Here is a 20,419-nt window from a genome sequence, read left to right as displayed (position 1 = left end):
TGGCATTGAGTGGATTTACCATATTCCCTATCATGCACCAGCCTCTGGTAAAATTGAACGATACAATGGATTGTTAAAAACGATGCTAAAAGCACTGGGTGGCGGAACATTTAAGCACTGGGAGAAGCATTTGGCAGAAGCCACCTGGTTAGTCAATACCAGAGGATCTATTAATCGTGATGGTCCTAATCAATCCAGTTCCCTACATACCGTAGAGGGAGATAAAGTCCCTGTTGTACATGTAAAGAACATGTTAGGAAAGGCAGTTTGGGTTCTTCCAGCTTCTGGAAAGGGCAAACCTCTCCGTGGTACAGTTTTTGCCCAGGGACCAGGATCCACTTGGTGGGTAATGCAGAAGAATGGGGATGTCCAGTGTGTACCACAAGGAAACTTGATGCCGGGGGAGTGCAGTTACTAATTCTATGTATATGTATATAGCCATGTGTGCATTTTAATCATTTTTTGTTTGTTTGTATATATGTATATATATTTTAAGCATGATGTAACGATGTAGAATAAGGGGTGGAATGTCATGGTTCTATGTTTTTTGTTTTTGTTTTTGTTTTTGTTTTTTGGGTTTCAGTATTCCACATCAAAACATCATGTAGTGTACGGGGCATTAAAGTGTCACTGCCCCAATTCCAAGTACCTATCCCTGTACATTACAGAAGTCACGGGATCTGGCCCTTCCGGGTGGGGGGGGCGCTCTCTTGCTGCTTTGCAGTGGGTGCTGGAGGGTGCTTTCCTAGCCGTTCTAAGCTTTTCAGGTTTGAATCGGTCCCGGGAACTCTCTCTCTCTCATCTTGTCTGATTTATTAATCTCAATTGCAATTAAATTGTATCTATTGTGTTACCTTGTATTCCAATATTATAGTAAAATAAGTTTTCCTCCATAGATTGTTGCCGCTGTTCTTTTCCTCCCTTCCTTCCTTCCCATTTTTGTGGGACTGGGGTGGGGGGGGGGGGGAGGGCAGAGGCCTGTCGCCCCTGTCACGGACATAGATTGATCTGGTCAAATCCGTGACACAAGGCTAATACAGTAAGGTTTTGATGTAGCTGTTCCAGAAGAGTTACCTATCCTTAGCAGCCTGGCTGGTGTGTGATGTACATTACTGAGACACTCCTTCCTCTGTGTTTGATGCAGATGCTGTTACACTTCACTAAACATGGGAACGCAGGACAAACATAAATTTTTGCTGCAAAAGCGTGAATCTGTAGTTAATTAATTAACTTATTCCACACCGGATCGTTATTTTGCGGATATCTGCTTGTCCTTCTTTCCACAAAGATAAGCTTAGAGCAGGGGGAGTGTCTTGGTGCCTGCCTGTCACATCCCAACCTTCTCACGCAGTGAGACAGTTGGGCCTTGTGTAGAGGCCCTAACATCTTTGATGTTTGCTAAATCTGTTCTTCTTTTGCTGGGAGTTTCTTATTGTAGAGTTGTTCTGTTAGGATATGTTTTCTAATTCCTAACACACTATACTCGTGTTGTTTGGAACATTTAACAGCTATTACAGTTTTGCAAGAAAGAATGAATTACATAATTCAGTAATAATGTTTCTAAAACACGCTGCTAACATACAGAGTATTTTACTTCTTAGATAGACTATTTCTAAGGATAAGTTACAGAATACAAATGCATTATGTTGTACTTCTTCAAAACAATTGCTCTTTTTAATATCAAATGCAGAAATAAAATTCCATTCCCACACATCCATCTCTGCCCTGCTTGGGGTCAGTCCCACAGCCATTCACAGGGCAGGCACGGGCAGTGCAGGTGGGCTGCGTTAAACACCCTCTGTATCCCTGTGCACTAATAACTGCAGGCAGAGGTACGGCAGAGTAAGCACAAAAAAATTAATAATTCAAGAAACAAAACAATAAATAAGAGAAATGACAGTAAATAGGAAATACATTTCCACTCGTAGGACTTTTCCATAATCAAAGTCATTCTGGATCCCAATATTTCCACTGGACGAGGGCACGGGTGTCTAGAGCCAGAACATACCAACATACCAAGCATGGTGAAGAAAAAGGCAACTCTGTCCCAGCGACCAGTACTGAATGTATCTCTTTTTGCCTGCTCCATAGGAAGAGGGCACATGTTCAGCTTCTAAGCATCATTTCACAATGCTTGGCCACCGAAGGACCAGGAGTGAGGAAGCAGGTGGTCCAGACAAATTCAGGGCAAAACGCGTAGAATGGCCTGGGTTGAAAAGGACATTCAGGGTTGTCTAGTTTCAACCAGCCTGCCAGCCACTGGACCAGGCTGCCCAGAGCCACATCCAGCCTGGCCTTGAATGCCTGCAGGGATGGGGCATCCACAGCCTCCTTGGGCAACCTGTTCCAGTGCCTCACCACCCTCTGTGTGAAAAACTTCCTCCTCATATGCAACCTAAACCTCCCCTGTTTTAGTTGAGATGTCCTATCACTGTCAACCCCTGTAAACAGCCCTTCCCCCTCCTGTTTATACACTCCCTTCAAGTACTGGAATGGCACAGTGAGGTCTCCCCGGAGCCTTCTCCTCTCTTCTGACCAGGCTGTGGGAAGGAGTTGCCAGGCCGAGAGATACCCAGCAGCTGGAGAGGCAGCTCGATGCCTTGTACTGTGCAGGGGCATGGGCAGATGCACCGCCCCGTCTTAGGTCCCAGCAAGCTGAAGAAGATATAAGTAGGCTTCCAACCTGATGGAGGGCAAACGTGCAGAATGAGGGGTACCGGGCCCTCCGCTCTCCTGGGGGAAAAAGGAGACACCACGTCCCCTGACCCTAGCCCCACTCCCCAGGCTCTGGGGATGGAGAAGAAGAAAGTACGGAGAGTGCTTCAGAACCAGGAAGGGGCAGGATCTGTAACAGCTTACAGCCTGTCAATTCAGAGAAGTTTATATCAAGCAATTTGCCCAGGAGGAACAGACTGCTCCACTTTGTTGCTGTGTGCTGTCATCAAGAACAAGATTACAGGCCACGTGCTGCAGGTAGCATTCAGGATTTACTTTCTTTGTAGGGTTTGTGATGGAGATAGTCTTGCTGGGCAGATTTCTCTGGCACTCTAAATCGATGGCATACCAACTGAAGTGGAAGGCAAACAGCCTTCAGATTATCGTCAGAGTGCTGTAGACTTTTTTCAGCTTTTTACAAAAGTAGGAAACCAAGACTGTTTAGTATAATGTAGTAAATAAAAACATAAAAATAGCCAGCTAAAGGAGGGTATATTATTATTAGCTCATGTATTATTTTAACAAAGATTGACCTGTCTTAAGCATTTATGTCCATTGCATAAGCAGTTCCATTCGAGGTGTGCTAACAGTTTCACTAACATCAATGGTGTGGTTATCCTAAAAAAACACACACACAAAACCAAACAATGAACCAGACAAAAAACAGCCAAGAAATTGTGATATTTGAAGCCTAGTATACAAATTGATTCTTCCAAAAGTCGTATGTAATCCTTCTGCAAGTGCATGTCTGTATCGACATCTGTAAGAAACACTGATTTTGAGTGAATGATCTTCAACAACACATTCATAAAGAAAACCAAAGGTTGTATGAGGTAGAAGCTGTATTTAAACTGATCTAATTTAGTTCATTTGGCTGCTCAGCGAAACAGTGAAGTTAATATTCAGTTGCATAATTAATGAAGTTTGTTGCAAACATCGATGCCTAAATACATACAACAATGCCTAAATACATGCAACATGGTACATCTATAATGCTTTATCCCTCCTACAGAAAGTGCAGACCTTCTAAATGGGGTTTTGATGAGTATAAGTAAGAAGGAAATTTCCACCGCAGTCTACAATCTGATGCATGCAAAGGTGTGTGCAAAATTAAGTTTTGTTACTTGATTTTTTGATTGCAATCTTTGCAGTCCAAAACAGAAGAGCTTTTGAACTTATTGCTTTAGTGGACATGCTGGAGAGTACCCTTTGGCACCTCAAGTTCATTCAGGAATTGTAGAAAATACATACTGTGAGCTATTCTGGCTGGTCCCCTCTAGAAACCTCATCAGTTGCAACCTGAGGTCACAAGAACAGTAGTGTCTTTCTGGTCACAAGCTATAATCAAATACAGCTTGCTATCTCTCTGTTTCCATGCATGTCTGCATTTATTATATATTATTACATAATGTATAATGTATATAATATTACATGTTACATTATACATGTAAAATATACATAATATTATATATTATATACATTATTATATATTATTTATATACATTATATAATAATTATATACATTATTGCCACGGGAAACCTGGCACAAATCTGACTGCCATAAATGCAGCTATATCTATCAAACTTTGATAGACATAGTGAGGAAACTACATGGGCATGTTTCAGCCCTTGAACAAGTGTTCTGACTCCATTTCACCTTGCAAAACCCATTCTGTGTGGTTGGTTCTGTTGCTGTGTTTATGTGAGCTCCCAAGTTAAGGCATACCAGATTATTTTTATATGTTGCAATCATATTCTGCAATAATAAAATAGATTTGCATGACACTTTAACGGTTGGCACAGTTATGGTCCAAGTCATTTTATTACTCCTGAAGCTTATAGAATATTTGGCAATACATCCCTAAAAAATTTAGCACTTCAGTCCCCTTTGAGTAAGGTTTTATTTTTCTATTTGCTAAATCAAAAACAATCATTATTATTGTTTAAATAACTGGAGAGACAATATGTTCAAAATGACTGAAATAGCTACCAGAGATATTTAAAATGGATTAATTCATAAGTGCTGAAGGGCAATGAGTTGAACCAATCTGCTGCAGATGTACAAAATGGAAAAAAGTTTTAAGTATCAACGTATCCTTATAGCAGACATCATTTGGTATGCTAAACACAGGATGCTCCTGCTGTGTGTATACTTGAAGGACATGTTATAGCTAGCCCAATATACGTATCTCAGTACAGGGCTGCTCTCCCCTTCTAGTGCATAACCCAAAAACTAGACTTAAAATTGAAATGACAGAAGCAGTAATGGAGTAAAGTCAGGTTCTACACCCACTTACATGCTAAAATGCAAAGTTGCTACCAAGTTGTTCAATGCAGTTCACTATTATCCTGCATCAGCATGCCCAACAGTATGACATACTTGACATCCTTGTAAATTGTCAGTGTCAGTGTAAGTTCTTGCTCCTTACAGCTGTAATTAAGCAAGCATTCTGCATTCTTACTATTGCTCCTGTACTGTTTTTTTTTTTTTTCCCAGGAGACAGCAATTAATGCATGCAGAAGTTCAGAAGTATACACTTTGCAGACAGGCCTACAGAACTCAGAGGTAAGTACATGGCATTTATTTGAGAATCTTACAGGAGTCTTCTTGCTTCTGCCAGAGCTGACACTGCATAATATAAACACAGTAGGGCAGGATGTCCCCTTTATTTTGTCCCTAACAAGGACATCTACAACTGGTTAAGCAACAAAACCCTGTTTTACCCTCCTACAAGCAGCAGACTCTGTTGCTTTTGCAGAAAGACTCTCCACTTGAAAGCCACTTTGAACCTCTCCTTCATGAGGATGTCCCAGTGAAATGGCAAAAACCTGGTTTTCCTTGTGCTGTTTTCAAAATGGCAGCTGGGAACAAAGACCAAAATAAGCTTGAATTCTAGCATATGCAGCTCCTTTTCTTGAAGAATAAGGATAACTTCTCTGTGATCACTCTGCAGCATACCACTAACAACCATTTTCAAAGTGATATTGGCACTTGCTGCAGGCCTGCCAATACCGAAAGGGCCAAGGCTCATGTACCTGGATAAGAGCGAACTTTAGCTAGACAATTTGTGTTCTGTGAATGGTCATGGCTGCTGGCAGCACAAGCTGCAGAATCAATTTAGGACAGCCATAACACCTTGGACAGTTAGCCTACACGTCTGTGCTGCCACAGCAGCCTGGGCGACTAGCTGAAGTTGAATTAGTTTGTCTACAGGCTGAACAACTGCCTGCCCACCCTTCCCAGAACTGTGATACAGCCTTGAATTCCAAGAAATAACTGCTTGCAAACAGTTTTGAAAGAAAGTTTCCAAGATAATTCTCCATTTTAATTTTTTTCAGGTCATCTGTCAACAAAAACTCACCCAAGTAATGAGCAAGAAAGTCCCTCCTGTAGTACCAAGTTCGTCACCTGTTCTACTTGGTAGCAGTACAAATATTGCAGGAAGCAAAAATATTCTTGAGGCTGATCTGACAGGTCCTATCACACAGCACTCAACAAAGAAAGGTCTCTGCCTGCAAACATGTTCAGCTCCAACTATACCAAGGAAAATTACTACTATTTGTTCCACATACACATGTATTTTTCAAGTGCAGTTGTCCCTTTTTAGAGCTTTGCTCTCTACTGGTATCATTCAAAGCATGAGCTCACTGCAGAAGTGCTTTTTCAGTATTCCTCATTCCTTTGGAAACAGAAGTTGAGCCACAGAAAATCAATTCACTTATAATAACACCTGCATTCCCAAGATTTTTACTTCTTATCAATAGCTGCCAGACTTAGAATAGAATTTTCTGGAACTTAAGAAACAAATCCACATAGAATTCCTGAAAAACACAGAAGCATGTTATAGCATATGCCAAAATCTTCCCAGGAATAGTGTCCTATTATCAACTGCCCAAAGAACAGCTAGTAATAAAAAGGTGCTCTCAAGTTAGTCAGATGATACACGTTATGTTCTGTTGCTGTTCAATGCAAGGGTCTCATCTTGTTCATTTTAAACTTTTTTTTTTTTTTTTAGATTACCCACACTCTGACAAAAGAAAGCCTTTTTGTACTCTGCCCTTATCTGGTCCAACTGCAGGCAGAGAAAACTGTCAGCATAAGGATCCACCACGGGCAGTCCACAGTCCACAAACTGTGCAACCTGAACAACCAGTGACTGGTAAGAGTCCACTTCCAGTTTGAGAGGGCAGTATTCTCCCAGACCAGATCTTATTCAGTGGTTACATTGTTCAGAGATGTACAGAAATAGATAATCTTTTTCTGAATTATCTGGCATGACGTCTACTGTAGTCTAGTGCAAAAACTCTTCAGACAGTGCTGTGTCACTGTAGTATTGCTGTATGGCCCTCATGTTTTCAGAAAACCAGGCACTGCCTATTGAGAACACTGGCTTGTTCTTTCCTTGGATCATATTCAGGTTGAGAATGAGCCTGAAAAGATTATAGTAAAAACAAAGAAATTGTGTCACATCATTAATTGCTTATTAATGTATGGGCATCTTTTTTTCTTTTGTGGTTTTAAGCTGAGTATTTCATACAGCTAAAAAGTGCTACTGACCGTAGAAAAGGGTGATGAAGAGTACAGGATAACTACTTATTTCCTTCCTTACGTGGTCTCAGATTTTGCTACTGAGCTGGAAACTGATCATAGGAAAGCTTCTGACTTGTGAAGCCTGTCTCTACCTGCAGGTGAAAAGCTCGGTTTCTTGCTTTGCTTGATTGTTTCAAATTGGCCAATTCCTGCATCTGGTTGCTCATTTATTTCAATTTACTACTCAGTGATGGCATAATTTCAGGATAAAGCAGTAGACTAGTATGTGCAGGAAAAGTTCATGTCAGAACTCTACTGTCAGCACTCTGAAATCAGAACGAGGGAGGCACATTCTCCACAGTAACGATGGTCTTTGGTTATTAGTTTTCTCTTGATTTACAGTACTTAACTGTACAATTAAAACCTGAATGTCAGCACTGAATACTCTGAGGGGTACGAGCCTCATCAGTTAGTGAAGAGGTAGAACCCAGTGCTCTTGATCACTTTTGCCAAAAATATTAGTTTTGCTATTAGTTTGGCTTTGATATATATTCATGTTCCTGATTTCACAACACATTTCAAACAGACTTACTATTCCGGACTACTTGTTAACTGTTCTTCCATGTTCTACAAGACAGCATTTTCTCAATGATGTAGAGACAAACTGCTCTGCACAAGGTTTGTTCATGCTAGGAGGAATGAATGCTAGGATGAAATTCTCCCCTTACACAATCCAAGCAGTCTTTAGAAACACTGATTTTCTGGAATAGGATCCTCGTGATTTTTGATGGGAATTCATTGTACTACTTGTGAACAAAGGACACAGACTAACTCTTCCTTTCTTCTTTCTCAACTGAGATTAAATTTCTACATGCATCAGTGTTGATGCTGTCACTTGCTAACACCCTCTGGAAGAAAAGAGTACTTAGTACATCTTGTTTGCTTTTCTTTTTCACCAAGGCCCTTGCTGCAAAGGAAATTGCAGTCAAATACTGGCCAGCCACAGAGGAATTATCCTGAGCTGCATGACAGAAGGACGCCTCAACCACATCCTTGACACCCTTCGCTCACAGCAAATGCTGTCCCGAACAGATTATGAAACAATAATCTCTTACCCCACAGTGACCAGCCGTGCTCGGGCACTGCTAGATATTTGCCTCTGCCTTGGAGAGAAGGCAGCAAAGGTTGTAGTGACAGTTCTAACAGTGAACAAACGCAGTCCTCTGGCACGAGGCAGCCGTTGCATAGGCTGTCCTGAGACAAACAGGCTGCTGCTGTGACATAATTTTGAGGTTTGCTACATGGATCAGAGCATTGGTAATTTGGAGTGGCAGTGATTCACATTCACTCCTCATAAACCATTGAAATCAGTTCTTCTTCTGGCCAATGATTGCAATCCACTTACGGAAAAATAAAAAACCTACCTGGATGAAAAGATCACATCAACCCATTGCCTGCAGAAATTGCCAAGACTGGTATAACAAATTCTGATTAAGTCAAATGTCACCAAATTTCCTTGATTTTGGAAGTCAGAAAAATGGACTGTGAGATTTTGGAGATCACACTACGGAAGAACAACAGTTATTAAGGACAGTGTACTGTATGAGGAGAAAAAAGATATTGCTTTTCACCAAACTCAGTACTGAACAAGCTGTCACAGTGAGAGACTTCAGAGAATTAAGAAACATTTATTAATTCTTAATATGAGTCTTGGAAATTTTACATTATGCACATGAATTATTTTTATCCGCAAATGGTTGTGTTATGAAAATATGGTGCTGATAACAGCATTTTGGAGAGGTGGGCTTAAAGTATTGGTAAAAAGAAAAGCTCTGCTACCTTACATTCATGTTGTTCTCTGAGTGTGTCTGCAGTTCAAATGTAAAATTAAAGCATGAAGAGGACGTGCCAAGCTGATCATTTTTGAAATGGTGGTTCTGCAGAACTGTAAAGGCAAGAGTACCAACATTGTAATGAAAATGAGATTATAAAAGTGCTGTTTTTTGAGTGGATTCCTTCAAGCTGCAAGGCACTGGATTAACATGAGCAAACTTGTTCTATTTCAGGTACTGAACTATGCCATTCCATTTCTCTGCATTGCATTTGTTCTCTGCAGTTTCAAACTGCCCATCCAGTTCAGTAGTTTGACAGGCTGTAAAACTGAATAACAATGTGTTTTCTAGGCACAGGTGATAAAATAGATTTATTTTGTGTACTACAGCATTACTGGAACTGTAAACTTTAGCTATAAAATATTTTTATATACATTCATTAAACTTTAAGATTTTCTTGAAAAAATCTTCTAATCAGAGGAAAGCAGAAAACCATTCATTTGTAGGAATTATTTATAGACTTCTAAGAGGGAAGCTAGCAATATTACTGAAGCCTAATTATTAACTTTTGGTAATTATTCCATTTGGTTCTTCTGCAAGACGTGTATCACTCTGACAGATTTGCCAGCTGGTGGACTATGTTAATTTGTGCCTTTTTTTGTTGTTGTTGTTTAGTTTACGTAGGAACAGTTTTGTATCTCGCTCTTCTTGAAATAGCTTTTTATTTGAGAATTTCAGTTGAAGCCAAACAATACCAGTTTTTTTTTTTACAAGTGTCATGAAATAGGTGGGAGCAGAAGTTACCTGGTTTTGGATGGATTTTATTCTCATATTTGGCTTTCCAATTTAAGTATAGAGGATGTCAGAGTTACTGATCCATTGCCATTGTGTTTATCCAGATTTTTGTCAAGATAATCCTAGTAAATAATTTGTAACCAATTACAGAACTAAGGAAAATCTATTAATTCATGTTCAAACGAGCCCAAATGGAATTCTTTAAGCATGTTGATTTTTTTTTTGTCATGTATTCAACTAAAATCACTGCATGAGTTTTAGATTTTGCATGGGTACCTTGTCTGAAAGCACAGGCATGAACCAGCAATGCCACAGCCCAAATCTTTAAGCTAATGCAGACTTATGCCATAATAGAGGTGCATGCATACAGTTCCTCACACCTCTCTCTTGTGTGATATAACTGCTTTGGGTAGGTTTGACATTTGCAGCAGTTGAGAATCCTCTTTTTTTAGTTAAGTGTAGTATTTTGGGGGGATGCTTTTAACTCACTGAAATAAAACTGCAGTGATATTGATATAGTAAGCTCTGTTAGAGAACCGGGATACTGTGGCCTGAAATTTGCATCCCTTCCCTTTTTCTCCCCCCCAAAATATACATACTCTTAAAAGGCCTGCAATAAATTGGCAAGATAATAAAGACATCAGTGCATATACATTAATTACTGATGTGAAATATCAGATTTCATAAAAATCGTGGTATCTTTTTATGCTTGTGTCTCGCCCCAATTTATAGGAGGGAGATGAGGTTCTTTAATATCTGTATACCCGGTGTGAGATTAAGAAACAACGGTTCATATGTTGTTGCATCCAGTTTATTACTAAGACCTAATCAGGGAGACGGGAAAGGGAAGGAGGGCGATAGAAAAGATGGAAAAGAAGCAGGAGTTGCGTAAAGCGGGGATAGTCACCAGCAGGATCCAGCAGCGGTCCCGTTGCACGGTGTTTGAAGGTCCCGGGCAGAACGCAGCAGAAGACGGGGAGCAGCAGCGCGGCCGGCCTTGAGCAGCAGGCAGGTAGTCGAGGAGCCAATTCTTGAAGCAGCAACAGCGGTCAGGCAGCAGGCTCAGGAGAGTTCAACAGTATGCAGGAATCACCTCAATCTTCAGGAATCCCTCTATCTTCCGGAATTCCTCTCTCCGTTCTTCTTCATGAGGGATCTCTTGTCAGAAAACCCTCCCGTTCTTCATGAGGAATCTGTTGTCAAAAATCCTGCGTTCGTCATGAGGAATCTGTTGTCAGAAACCTCCCGTTCTTTATGAGGAATCTGTTGTCAGAAACCTATCCTCATGGTTTTCAGTTCCTCTTTTACCCTCCTTGTTCTCCTGCCTACGTGACAAGGATGGGCCTCGAGCAAGAGTCATTGAGTACCTCCTGAGATGGCCATCATCCGGAGATAAGCCCACACAAAGGAGCACTTCACAGCTATTCAGCTGCAGTTCATCTCGCTCTCGTTGCCCCTGGCCTTGTCCATCTGCGTTCCCCCAAAGGATCTCACAACCTTTGCCCAGGACTTGCCTGAACTTGTTCATCTGTGTCCTTCAAACAAAGGATTTCACAATCCTTGCTCGGGACTTGAACAAGTCCCTCTGTGTCCTCAGCAAGCTTTGAGACACAGAAGTTAACAGTATAGTCTCTTACAGCTTGTACTCAACCATGTTAATTACAAAAGATTTCTACTGTCCATATCATCGTGACCAAGAATCAGGGCCTGCTGGTCAAGAAAGGTGGCTCAGAAAAGGGTGTCTGCTCTCTAGCAGTGGGTAACCAGGCGTGGCTGCTTGGATTCCTTTGGGTGGGGGATGTCACAGTGGGTCACCTTACATCACAATGACGGTGCTGTGGCACACTGCCCTGTTCCACTGTGTGCAGCACAGCAGTGTGGAGGAGGAGGAGGTTGGAGAGTACAGAGGAGTTTCCAAGTGGGAAGCCCGTGAATAGCGATGCAGTTTCCTTTTGTCAAGCTGCCAGCGCTGCAAGTGCTCAGCCTGGATGGTAGGGGCTTTGGGAGTCCTTCTGCTAGTGCAGGACACCCGATCTCAGAATTATGGGCTGGGGAAAAGTCGTGGGGGCCCCGACTGTCTGGGGTGGGGGCAGTGGGAGGAAGTCCCTGGGAAAGGTGAGCCCTGGACCCAAAGGGAAGGGAGCAGAAGGACAAGAACAGGAAGGAGTCCTGCTGGTAGCACTGGCACATCCCCTGCGTCTCCAGAGACCTGAAGTGCCCTGCACTGGAGACCTAGGCCTTCCCTTTCCACCGAGCCATGCTGTCTCAGGGTGGAGGCGGGTGGCGGGCTCAGCATCTGACACGTCTCTTGTTGCTTTTCAGAGGTCATGAGCATTTGGGACAGTACATCTGAGTACATGCTTCAGCAGTTTGCCCTCAAAAAGGTGGGATGTCCCTCCCCTTCCTCCTGCGTGCTGGTATCTCTGTGCTGTCAGCAGTCCCCACAGCCACGGGGCCATCGAGCGACCCCATCCATTCCCTCTGATGAAACCCCCGGAGGGTCACTGAGGTGTGACAGAGCTGCTTCTGCAGCAGCTGGTGCCGGTGGGGAATTTGTCCAGAAGAGGCTTCAGACCTTCCTGGCCACTGCCATTCCTCCCTGCTGGAAGGCGGGAGCCAGCAGAAAGCCTGGGGCACTTCTCAGGGCTTCTGCAATTGCTCAGTGCCCTACCCTGAAGTCTGTGCGTAGCTCCGAGGTGTCTGGCTTTTCCTTTCCTTCTGTGTTATGAGGGAAAGAGAAAGAATCACGGCCTTCTCGTCGGTGGCCCTGACCCAAAGCTTTTGGAAGAGCGCCCTCCTTCTCCTCTGCACCTCCGGAGCAGGCAGAGCACGTTTGTCCATCCAAGCCTACATCTGTGTTCCTCTGCTCTCTGCTGGTTTCAGGGTGTGGCCGTAGACGTCCTTGGCACTTTCTACATCCTGAGAAAGCGCATCTGCGAGGGGACCAGGCCCATGATTGTCCCCAGGTTCCACCTGTCACAACGAGTGGCACAGGCCCAGGGGCTCATCTACACCAACAGCGACATTCCTGGTAAGGCCTTGGCACAGGCTTTGCTGACCCTTGCAGCGGTGCCAGCCTGTGAATTTGCTGTGGAGGAGCGACCGAGAAAGCTGGCGGTTGCTCTCCAGGAGAACATCTCACCTGGTGCACACCCTTTGCATATGAGATGTGCAAAGAGTGTCTGTCTGGGGGTGCTGGCTTCACGGCAGCACTGCATGCAGTGTATCCCTCCCTCTGACCTGCCTTGTTGTGGGCTCCCCATGGTCCTGTTGAGGACAAGTGCCTACAGAGGAAATGCTTCGGAGCTGCTTTTTTTTTTTTCTTACCCAAACTGCCAGGGAACTGGTGCTCTGTGTGCAGTCGGCACCAGAGCTTGTTCAGAAACACAGCAGCATTCCTGCCTGCTCCAAAGCTCCCTGCAGCTCCAGGCAGGTGCTTTGCACCTGACCCGCAGGCTTCAGAGTGCTGTGGGTTTGGCCTGGAGTGCAACACTGGCTCCTCAGGGCCTATTTCAGCCTGCCGTGTTGCTGCCTGCCTGACTCTGTTCCTCTTTCCTAGACGATCTCAAAGTCGTCCCCCTGGACTATTCCCAGCTGTCCCTGAAGACATCCTTGCCAGAGAAGCTGGTGAAGGAGTGCGTGAATGACATCGTGGTCCTCTTCAGCTGGGGCGCAGGGCTGGGAGAGGACTACGACCTTGTTTTCAAGGGCATTGGGGTTCTCATGAGCCGGAATCGGATCCTCACAATGAGGTACCGTGAGGAGTTTCTCCTTGCCATTGATCAGACAGGAGCTGCGCTGAAGTGTCTGCTCGCTGTAAGTCTAACGTCTTGCGGCTCTCTTTCCAAGGTCCTCTCTTTCCTCAGGCCAGCTGTGCCGTGAACTGGGCAGGCTTGCTGCCCTGTGGGACAGGGGATCCTTTCCCAGCCTCACCCTCACATCTCTGTCCTCTTTGCAGAACCCGCAGACAGAGGTCTGTGTGCTATCAGGCAGGGAACCGGCTGCTTTCCATGTGTGTCCCGGGGGCATCCGTGTGCTTCCAGGGTGAGTACATGGGCTTGCGTAGTCCTTGGCTTCTCAGCTGCTGTTTGGCAGGGCCACGCTGGCAGACTGCCTGCTCCCAAGGCCAGGGCCCCTAGAGGAAGGGCTCCGTGTCACCTCCATGAGAGCACTCTTCTCCTATGCTCTGGACACCCTCACCTGGAGCCATGTGCAGGAGGGGCTGCGCTCTGTTGTCGACATGGGTTGGACCTGGAAAGGAATTCTGGCACCCTGTCCTACAGAGCCTCGCTTCCTTGTTCCTTTTGTTGGCTGAGGGACAGCAAATAGCACTTCAAAAGGCAGCTTCCCAAGCATCCACTGCGTTAGAGGAAACGTCCTCTAAGTCTTTCCTTGTGGAGAACTGGGGAGATGAGGGACTTGGTGGCTCTAAGGGCAGCCTGCGGGGCTCTGTCTCTGGATGCTAGGGGAAGTTTTTTCCAGATTGCGTCTTCTTCCTTCTTCTAGGTTTAAAATTAAGCTGCCTTCTGAAATAAAAGCCGGAGAGCTCTCCCCTGACAAGGAAGCCGATGAGAAGGAAGGTAAAAACTGCCCAAGTCCTAAGCTGGGGCTAGGCAAGTCTGCACCTCCCACGTCTGTATGCACACAGAGATGCTCTATGTGTCTTCCACAGGTGCACAGAGCTACCAGGATAAGTACCTGCACCAGCAAAAGACACAGCCACCACACCATCAGAAAGGGGACAGGGCTATAGAAGGGAATCAAAAGCACAGAAGGACGCCTATGGACAAGTGAGGCTCGTGGGCGGGTGGATGCGGGCAAGGCATGACCTTGTCCTCGTGGCAGTTAGAATCTGTGCTGGTGCGCTGTCTGCATGGGCTCTGAGGGGCCTTCAGATGGCATTTCCCAGCTAGAGTGCAGGTGTACATCAGGTCTGGGTGAGACACTGCCGTCAGCCTCACTTCCTTTCACTTTCTGTCCAGTGGTATCTTCAGCCAGCTGTTAGCAGGCCTGAAGTCCAGGTCTGACGCTGAAGAAGGGGGAGTCAGGGAAGACGTGTATAAGGAGCAGGAGAAAGAAGGTAAAGCAATGGATGAGTCCCTACACGGGCCAGCAGGTTTCTGCACTACCAGAGGACGGAGGCCAAGGCTGCCCGACGAACACCTGTGCCTCCCAGGTGCAGAGCTTGGAGGACATTTCCCCACTCCGCCCCATCCCCAAGCATCCCTTGCCAAGTGCTCCTTCCCTTGAGCGCTGCCACAGGACCAAAGGCCTCCTAGCAGCAGGACCGCAAGTCTATCGGGACTGCTGCTGCAGAGTGCTCCCATCCCGAGCTGCCCGAGTCACAGCTGAGGTTGGAAGCTCAGAGCCCTCCCCGTGTCCTTCCTGCAGGGAGCCGCAAGCACCCCACAGCCCAGCGGAGGCTGCCCCCTTTGACTCTGCCGGCGCTGCCCACCAAAGCCCTCCGAGGAGAGCCAGCACCCAGCGCCCCGCGTCCAAAGAGGTGAGCGGTGGGAAGGCAGCAGCAGGGTGGGGGGCAGGTGCGGGATGAGGGTTGGTGGCACTGCCGACTCTTCAGAGCCCCAGGGCCACATGCCTCGGGTGGGCATTTTGCTGCTGCATGTGATGGGGCTCGGGGATGCTCCGTGTCAGCTCCAGCCCTGTGTTCACCTTGGTTCCAGGACAGAGTTTTCCCACGCACCATCTGGCACCCAGGGGTCAGCCAAGCTGCTCCGAAAACTCCGTGGGGAAGAAGGTCAAGCTGAGGAGGGTGAGGGAGACGGCAGGGCAGCAGGTAAGGCCCGGCCCAGGCTTCCCTGCACCCTTGGTGCCAGGCGAGGGGAGGCAGGGCCCTGTGTGGTCGCTGGAATGGAGGGGTGTCTCCCACATGGCTGAGTGCGCCAAGCCCAGAGGCTCCGTCCCCAGGGCCAGCTGTGGAAGAGGCCCCCCCCCCCGGGACAGCACTGTGGCCAGGCTGCAGTAGGTCTGCTGAGTCCCCACTGCACTCCGTGCCTGGGTGCACCTCGCTGGGCCCTGTTGTGCTGGAGGCGGGGTGTGTTTATGTTGGAGAGAGAATGGGTGAACGACTGTGCACCCTCATCCGAAGGCCCACCTCTGCCCCGCGGGTTGCAGAAGGCAGTTGGTATGTCCTAGAGATTCCACGTGTCCTCATCCGATGAGGAATAACGTGTTGGGGAGATTGTCAGAACCTCCCAGCGGAGGTGCTCAGACCCCATTCAGCTGGGAGCTGATGGCCAAACCCCTGTAATGCAATGGCCACTGACAGCGTCCCTGCGCAGTGCCCGCAAGAGTTGATGACCCCAGGGTCAGGCAGGGGGCTCTGCCTGCTGCAGCACTGCCCGGCAGCTCCTGCTTCCCATGGGGCGTCCTAGGAAAAAGGATACTCTCTGGTGCTCGAGGGTACAGGGCCTGAGGAGGCACACAGGATACTGAGGATACACAGAGGACAGGGCTGCTCTGCGCAGCCAGAGCTGCACGAGACAAAGGGTTTGCCTCGGGCTGCCTAGGAACAGGACTGCAAGTCTATCGGGACTGCTGCTGAGAGAGCACCCCGACAGCAGAGTGCTCCCATCTCGAGCTGCCTGAGGCGCAGCTGCAGTTGGAAGCTCAGAGCCCTTCTGTCTCCTTCCTGCAGGGAGCCGCAAGCACGCCCAGCGGAGGCTGCCCCCGGTGACAGTGCTGGAGCTGCCCGCCGATGTCACCCAAGCACAGCCAGCACTGGGAGCCCCACGCCCAAAGAGGTGAGCGGTGGGAAGGCGGCAGCAGGCCCATGGGCTGGGGGTTTGTGGCAATGCCAGTTCCAGAAAGCCCCAGGAACCGCGTGGCACTGCTGCACAGCTGTCTGCTGGCGTTGAGTGCCTGGCTTGCCAGCCTGTGCCTGCAGTGCAGATGCAGGTGTGTTTGCTGGAGTCCCAGCTCTGCCTGTTTCGTGTTTTCAGTGCGCTACCAGCAATTGAGGGGAGCTCTTCAAAGGCGGGCAAGAGGAGAAAGATGCGCCAGTGCAGGGAGAAAACTGAAATTCCTGCTTGCAAAGACCATCAGCGAGTAGGACAGGTACAAAGTTCCCTTGTCACTGCTGCACTGCAGTGAATTGCTGCTCAGTGTCTCTCTCTGGTCCCTCATCACCAACACAAATCAGTCTCCTGCCGCAGTATATAATAAGGACAATAAGGAACGTGGGGCAACCGCGGGAAGGAAGAGGCTCCTTGCTGGTGCCCCACGGCTTCACTTTAATGGCGTTAGCAGCAGGACGCTGCAGTCAGGAGGGCTTGGGACGCAGCACGGGAGCTCCTCAAGCCTTGATACTAAACTAACTCCATGCACTGCGTGCCTGCGTCCCCAGGAGGTCTGCTACCTGTGTTTGCAGCAAGAGCATCATCGCCTGTGGGCAGCCATGCTGGAGGAGAAGGAAAAGAAAGAAAGGGCTGAGCGGGCAGAGCTGCAGGACTGGAAGACCAGGATGGCAGCCTTGAGCCAGGTAGGGGGATCTTGGCGCCACCAGTAGTAGTGTGGGCATGGGGCTGTGCAGGGCACAGATGCTTTTTTCCATAAACACTAAAGAAAGAAACTTGTTCCTCTGGCTTCAGGGCCAGAAAGATGCAGCCCTCGATGCTATGTGCTTGTCAGAGACAAGGCTGAGCGTGCAGTGCTGCACAGTGGTGGGCAGCAGCACTTCTTTGGTGACACCTCAAGCCAAAATGCTGTCCTTTTGTTACTTTCCTAAACGTACTTTTTGCGTTCTTTTCTCCCTTGCGTAACAGCGGAGAGCACGTGCTGCATGGGAGTGGGAGGTTGCCAAAACAGAGAAAAAGGAGAGCTTAAGATACAGCAGAAATTACCTGGTAAGGCATTTGTAAAACGCAAGGAAAACAAGAGTTTCCCAGCAGTTAACCGGGAAGCACAGTGAGCCCTGCTCTGACCTTGGCGCCTCCTGGGGGACTTCCCAAATCCCTCTGCCCTACCTGCGGTCCCCTCTGCTTTGGAGGCAGATCCATGCATTTACCTGCTGCTGAATAAGACTCCCTCTTGCTTTCCAGGAATCCCTCTGCCCCACTCCTCCAGGCTACATCCGGAGGATGGAGTATGACCGTGAGCTCCAGGAGAGGAGGGAGGTGTGGGAAAAGGAGCGTCGGAGAGTACCAGCGAAGATCCCACTACGGCAATAAGCATGGGCAGCTCCTGCCGCGTCCTGGCTCAGGGGCAGAGAGCTGGTGTTGAGCCAGGGCCCCCCACAGATGGGGCTGATGTGCAGGCTGGAGCAGGAGGGGTCCGAAAGCAACTCTGTGCCACTCTTGCTGCCACAAGTGCCGATGGCCCTCCCACCGCCATGCCAGGGAAGGGTAGAACCTGGTGGGCAGAGCAGAAGACCAGAGAACAGCAAAGCCCCCCCAGAGCTTGCAGCAGGAGCACACCTACTTCCCGTGGAGCACAAGAGCAGGCCAGTGCTTCACCTTCACACTGTGGCTGCAGGCCAAAGGAGCGTCACCTGCCTGGGAGCATGGGAACAGACGAAAGACCAGTCAGAGCAGAAGCTGCAGAGCAAAATAAGTAGCATGAGAAGACATGCTGAGAACCGAGGACATCTCCAGAATGCACGGGAGAAAGAAACTATACAACTGTCAGGGAATTGTAACCATTTCTGCCCACCATGACTGTGAGCTGCTTGCTCTGCATACAAAGCTTCGGAGCATAGAGAACAGCGGAAAATTACTGGGTTAAGCTAGCGTGGGTCAACAGCCGTTCCCCCTCCTGTTTGTATGCTCCCTTCAAGCACTGGCAGGCCACAGTGAGGTCTCCCCAGAAACCGGTTTGAACATCATGTTGTTTGTAACGTTAGCTATTCCATCTGGGAAGTGGCTGTTTGTAACATCAGCTATTCCATCTGGGATGTCAGTGTCAAAATTCAAGTCATGTTGCCCAGTATGTATCGTGAGGAATAAAGGAATGCCACTTTCTAACACCACACTGGAGTTAGAGAGTTTTCTTCCCGGATTTCCGAGGACAGTTGGTCATTGCTGCGGTGTGGGTGGGCGTAGTATGACTCGGCCATAATGTGCCTATTTGCTGTGCTCTGTCACAAAGGCCTCATGCTTTTCTCTGGTCTCTCTGGAGCTCTGGACCTGCAGAGAAGAGGGGAGAGACATCCTGCCCACCTCCAGCAGGGTCTGGACCCAAAGAATTGCTGTACTCTCTGAGACACCCCCAGGCCAAGGGCCCAGCTCCACTGCCATGACGCATGGGCGGCTCACTGGTCTGGGGCTGGGCCCAGCCAGGTAGGGGCCCCCCAGGCAAGATGCCTGGGTGCCCGTGCTCTACCAAGGGAAGGACAGTCTTTCTGGGGTAGAAAAAGAGAGCCAAGACCCAGCAGAACCCAGCCACGTGTCCCTCCGCCCCCAGACATCTCCTGCACTGGAAGGCAGCTCTCTCTTAAGGGCACAGCCTCAGGAGTGCGCTGCTCTCCATGGCACCAGGCTGTCAGGGGAAGGCAGTCCCTCCCAACACTGCTGCTATTTGCACCTGAGGAGCTCCTTGGCACTGGTGGTCCGGAGCCTGTTTTGCTCCATCTTCCTCCACTCCTCGCGGCATGTTGTGTATGTCTCCAGGTTGGCCAGGACCTGTTTCACCCGCAGTGACTGGACACTGCAACAGCGCGGACAAACTCTCACTTGCACCCTCTCCAAGACGCTGCCTGCCCCAGAGCCTGCCCTCCCCCAGCCCCTGCACCCGTGCTGCCTTTGGGCCCCAGCAACTCGTCATGGTGGAACGAGCTTCAGGCCCACACCAAAGGCATTGGCGTCAGGGGCTCTCCCAGGGCGCGCCCGTGTCGGGGAGATCAGAGGAGGAAGCGTCTGCTCCCCCAGCCCCACAGGTAGTCAGTCTCTACCGCTCGCCTCTGCCAAGCCTTCCTGAGAGGTGCTGCACACTTCCTTGGGCTCTGTAGTCTCCAGTGGAGGAAGAAGTGCCCACTCCTCCTCTGCTCAAGGACGGTGGCAAGAAGCCTCCTTCTCATCCACCTTCTTTTCTCTCCTCCCGTCTCAGCTTGGGCCCTCTCCTGCCCAGTGTTTCTCACTGGTGGGAAGCGTAGCGATGTCTCGGGCCCCAGGTTTGCTCGGGGCACTTGCAGCCCACTGCTTTTCCTGCATGGGAAGCAGAGGCAGATGAGAGCCAGCAGCGTCGCCTTGACCAGCAGCGCCCTCCCGTCGATGGGGCTCAGGTTGGAAGGGCCCAGGTCAAGCTCCATGGTGAGCAGCGCAGGCCAAGACTGTGTGCAGCATGCAGGGAGGCCCATCAGAGCCCCCCACAAAGCACAGCGCACCCCCTGCCCTTTGGCATCTGTGGACAGCTTCCTCTCCCCAGGCCGTGGGCAGGAGCATGAAAGCCAAGTGCTGTGGGAGCAGGGAGAGTCCCTCACCAGAAGGAAAGGAGAGGGTGAACTTGTTTGGGAGGCTCGCCTAGGACTCCCTCTCTGTAGCACTGTATTTCTCAACCCGTCACGCCATCGTTTATGTCCACGTGGAGCACGTAC

At 48.3% G+C, this 20,419-nt stretch overlaps 1 protein-coding gene across 9 annotated transcripts in view; it reads left to right on the top strand.

The window, feature by feature from the left end:
* The window catches only part of LOC125699302 (uncharacterized), a 31,241-nt gene extending 12,385 nt beyond the window's left edge, over positions 1-18,856 (top strand). Inside the window, exons 1-18 of one of the 9 annotated variants that reach the window (XM_048958711.1) lie at positions 2,779-2,973; positions 5,213-5,281; positions 6,055-6,115; positions 6,732-6,875; positions 12,196-12,257; positions 12,757-12,904; positions 13,433-13,689; positions 13,832-13,917; positions 14,380-14,453; positions 14,546-14,663; positions 14,856-15,049; positions 15,265-15,376; positions 15,555-15,667; positions 16,529-16,634; positions 16,833-16,947; positions 17,237-17,371; positions 17,655-17,735; positions 17,931-18,856. In XM_048958711.1, the coding sequence (XP_048814668.1) occupies positions 2,794-2,973; positions 5,213-5,281; positions 6,055-6,115; positions 6,732-6,875; positions 12,196-12,257; positions 12,757-12,904; positions 13,433-13,689; positions 13,832-13,917; positions 14,380-14,453; positions 14,546-14,663; positions 14,856-15,049; positions 15,265-15,376; positions 15,555-15,667; positions 16,529-16,634; positions 16,833-16,947; positions 17,237-17,371; positions 17,655-17,735; positions 17,931-18,059 (2,184 nt within the window). In that variant the 5' untranslated portion in view covers positions 2,779-2,793 and the 3' untranslated portion in view covers positions 18,060-18,856. Of the gene's footprint in view, positions 1-2,778; positions 2,974-3,721; positions 3,814-5,212; positions 5,282-6,054; positions 6,221-6,731; positions 6,876-8,524; positions 11,633-12,195; positions 12,258-12,756; positions 12,905-13,432; positions 13,690-13,831; positions 13,918-14,379; positions 14,454-14,545; positions 14,664-14,855; positions 15,050-15,264; positions 15,377-15,554; positions 15,668-16,528; positions 16,635-16,832; positions 16,948-17,236; positions 17,372-17,654; positions 17,736-17,930 lie in introns of those variants that run through there. The other 8 variants (XM_048958710.1, XM_048958709.1, XM_048958712.1 and 5 more) reach the window with 8 other exon arrangements.
* Positions 18,857-20,419: the final 1,563 nt, after the last annotated feature.

The sequence above is a fragment of the Lagopus muta genome, chromosome 12, assembly GCF_023343835.1.
Source record: "Lagopus muta isolate bLagMut1 chromosome 12, bLagMut1 primary, whole genome shotgun sequence".
Lineage (NCBI taxonomy): Eukaryota > Metazoa > Chordata > Aves > Galliformes > Phasianidae > Lagopus > Lagopus muta.
The sequence above is the reverse complement of the archived record's forward strand: the minus strand, read 5'-3'. Positions and strand labels throughout refer to the sequence as shown.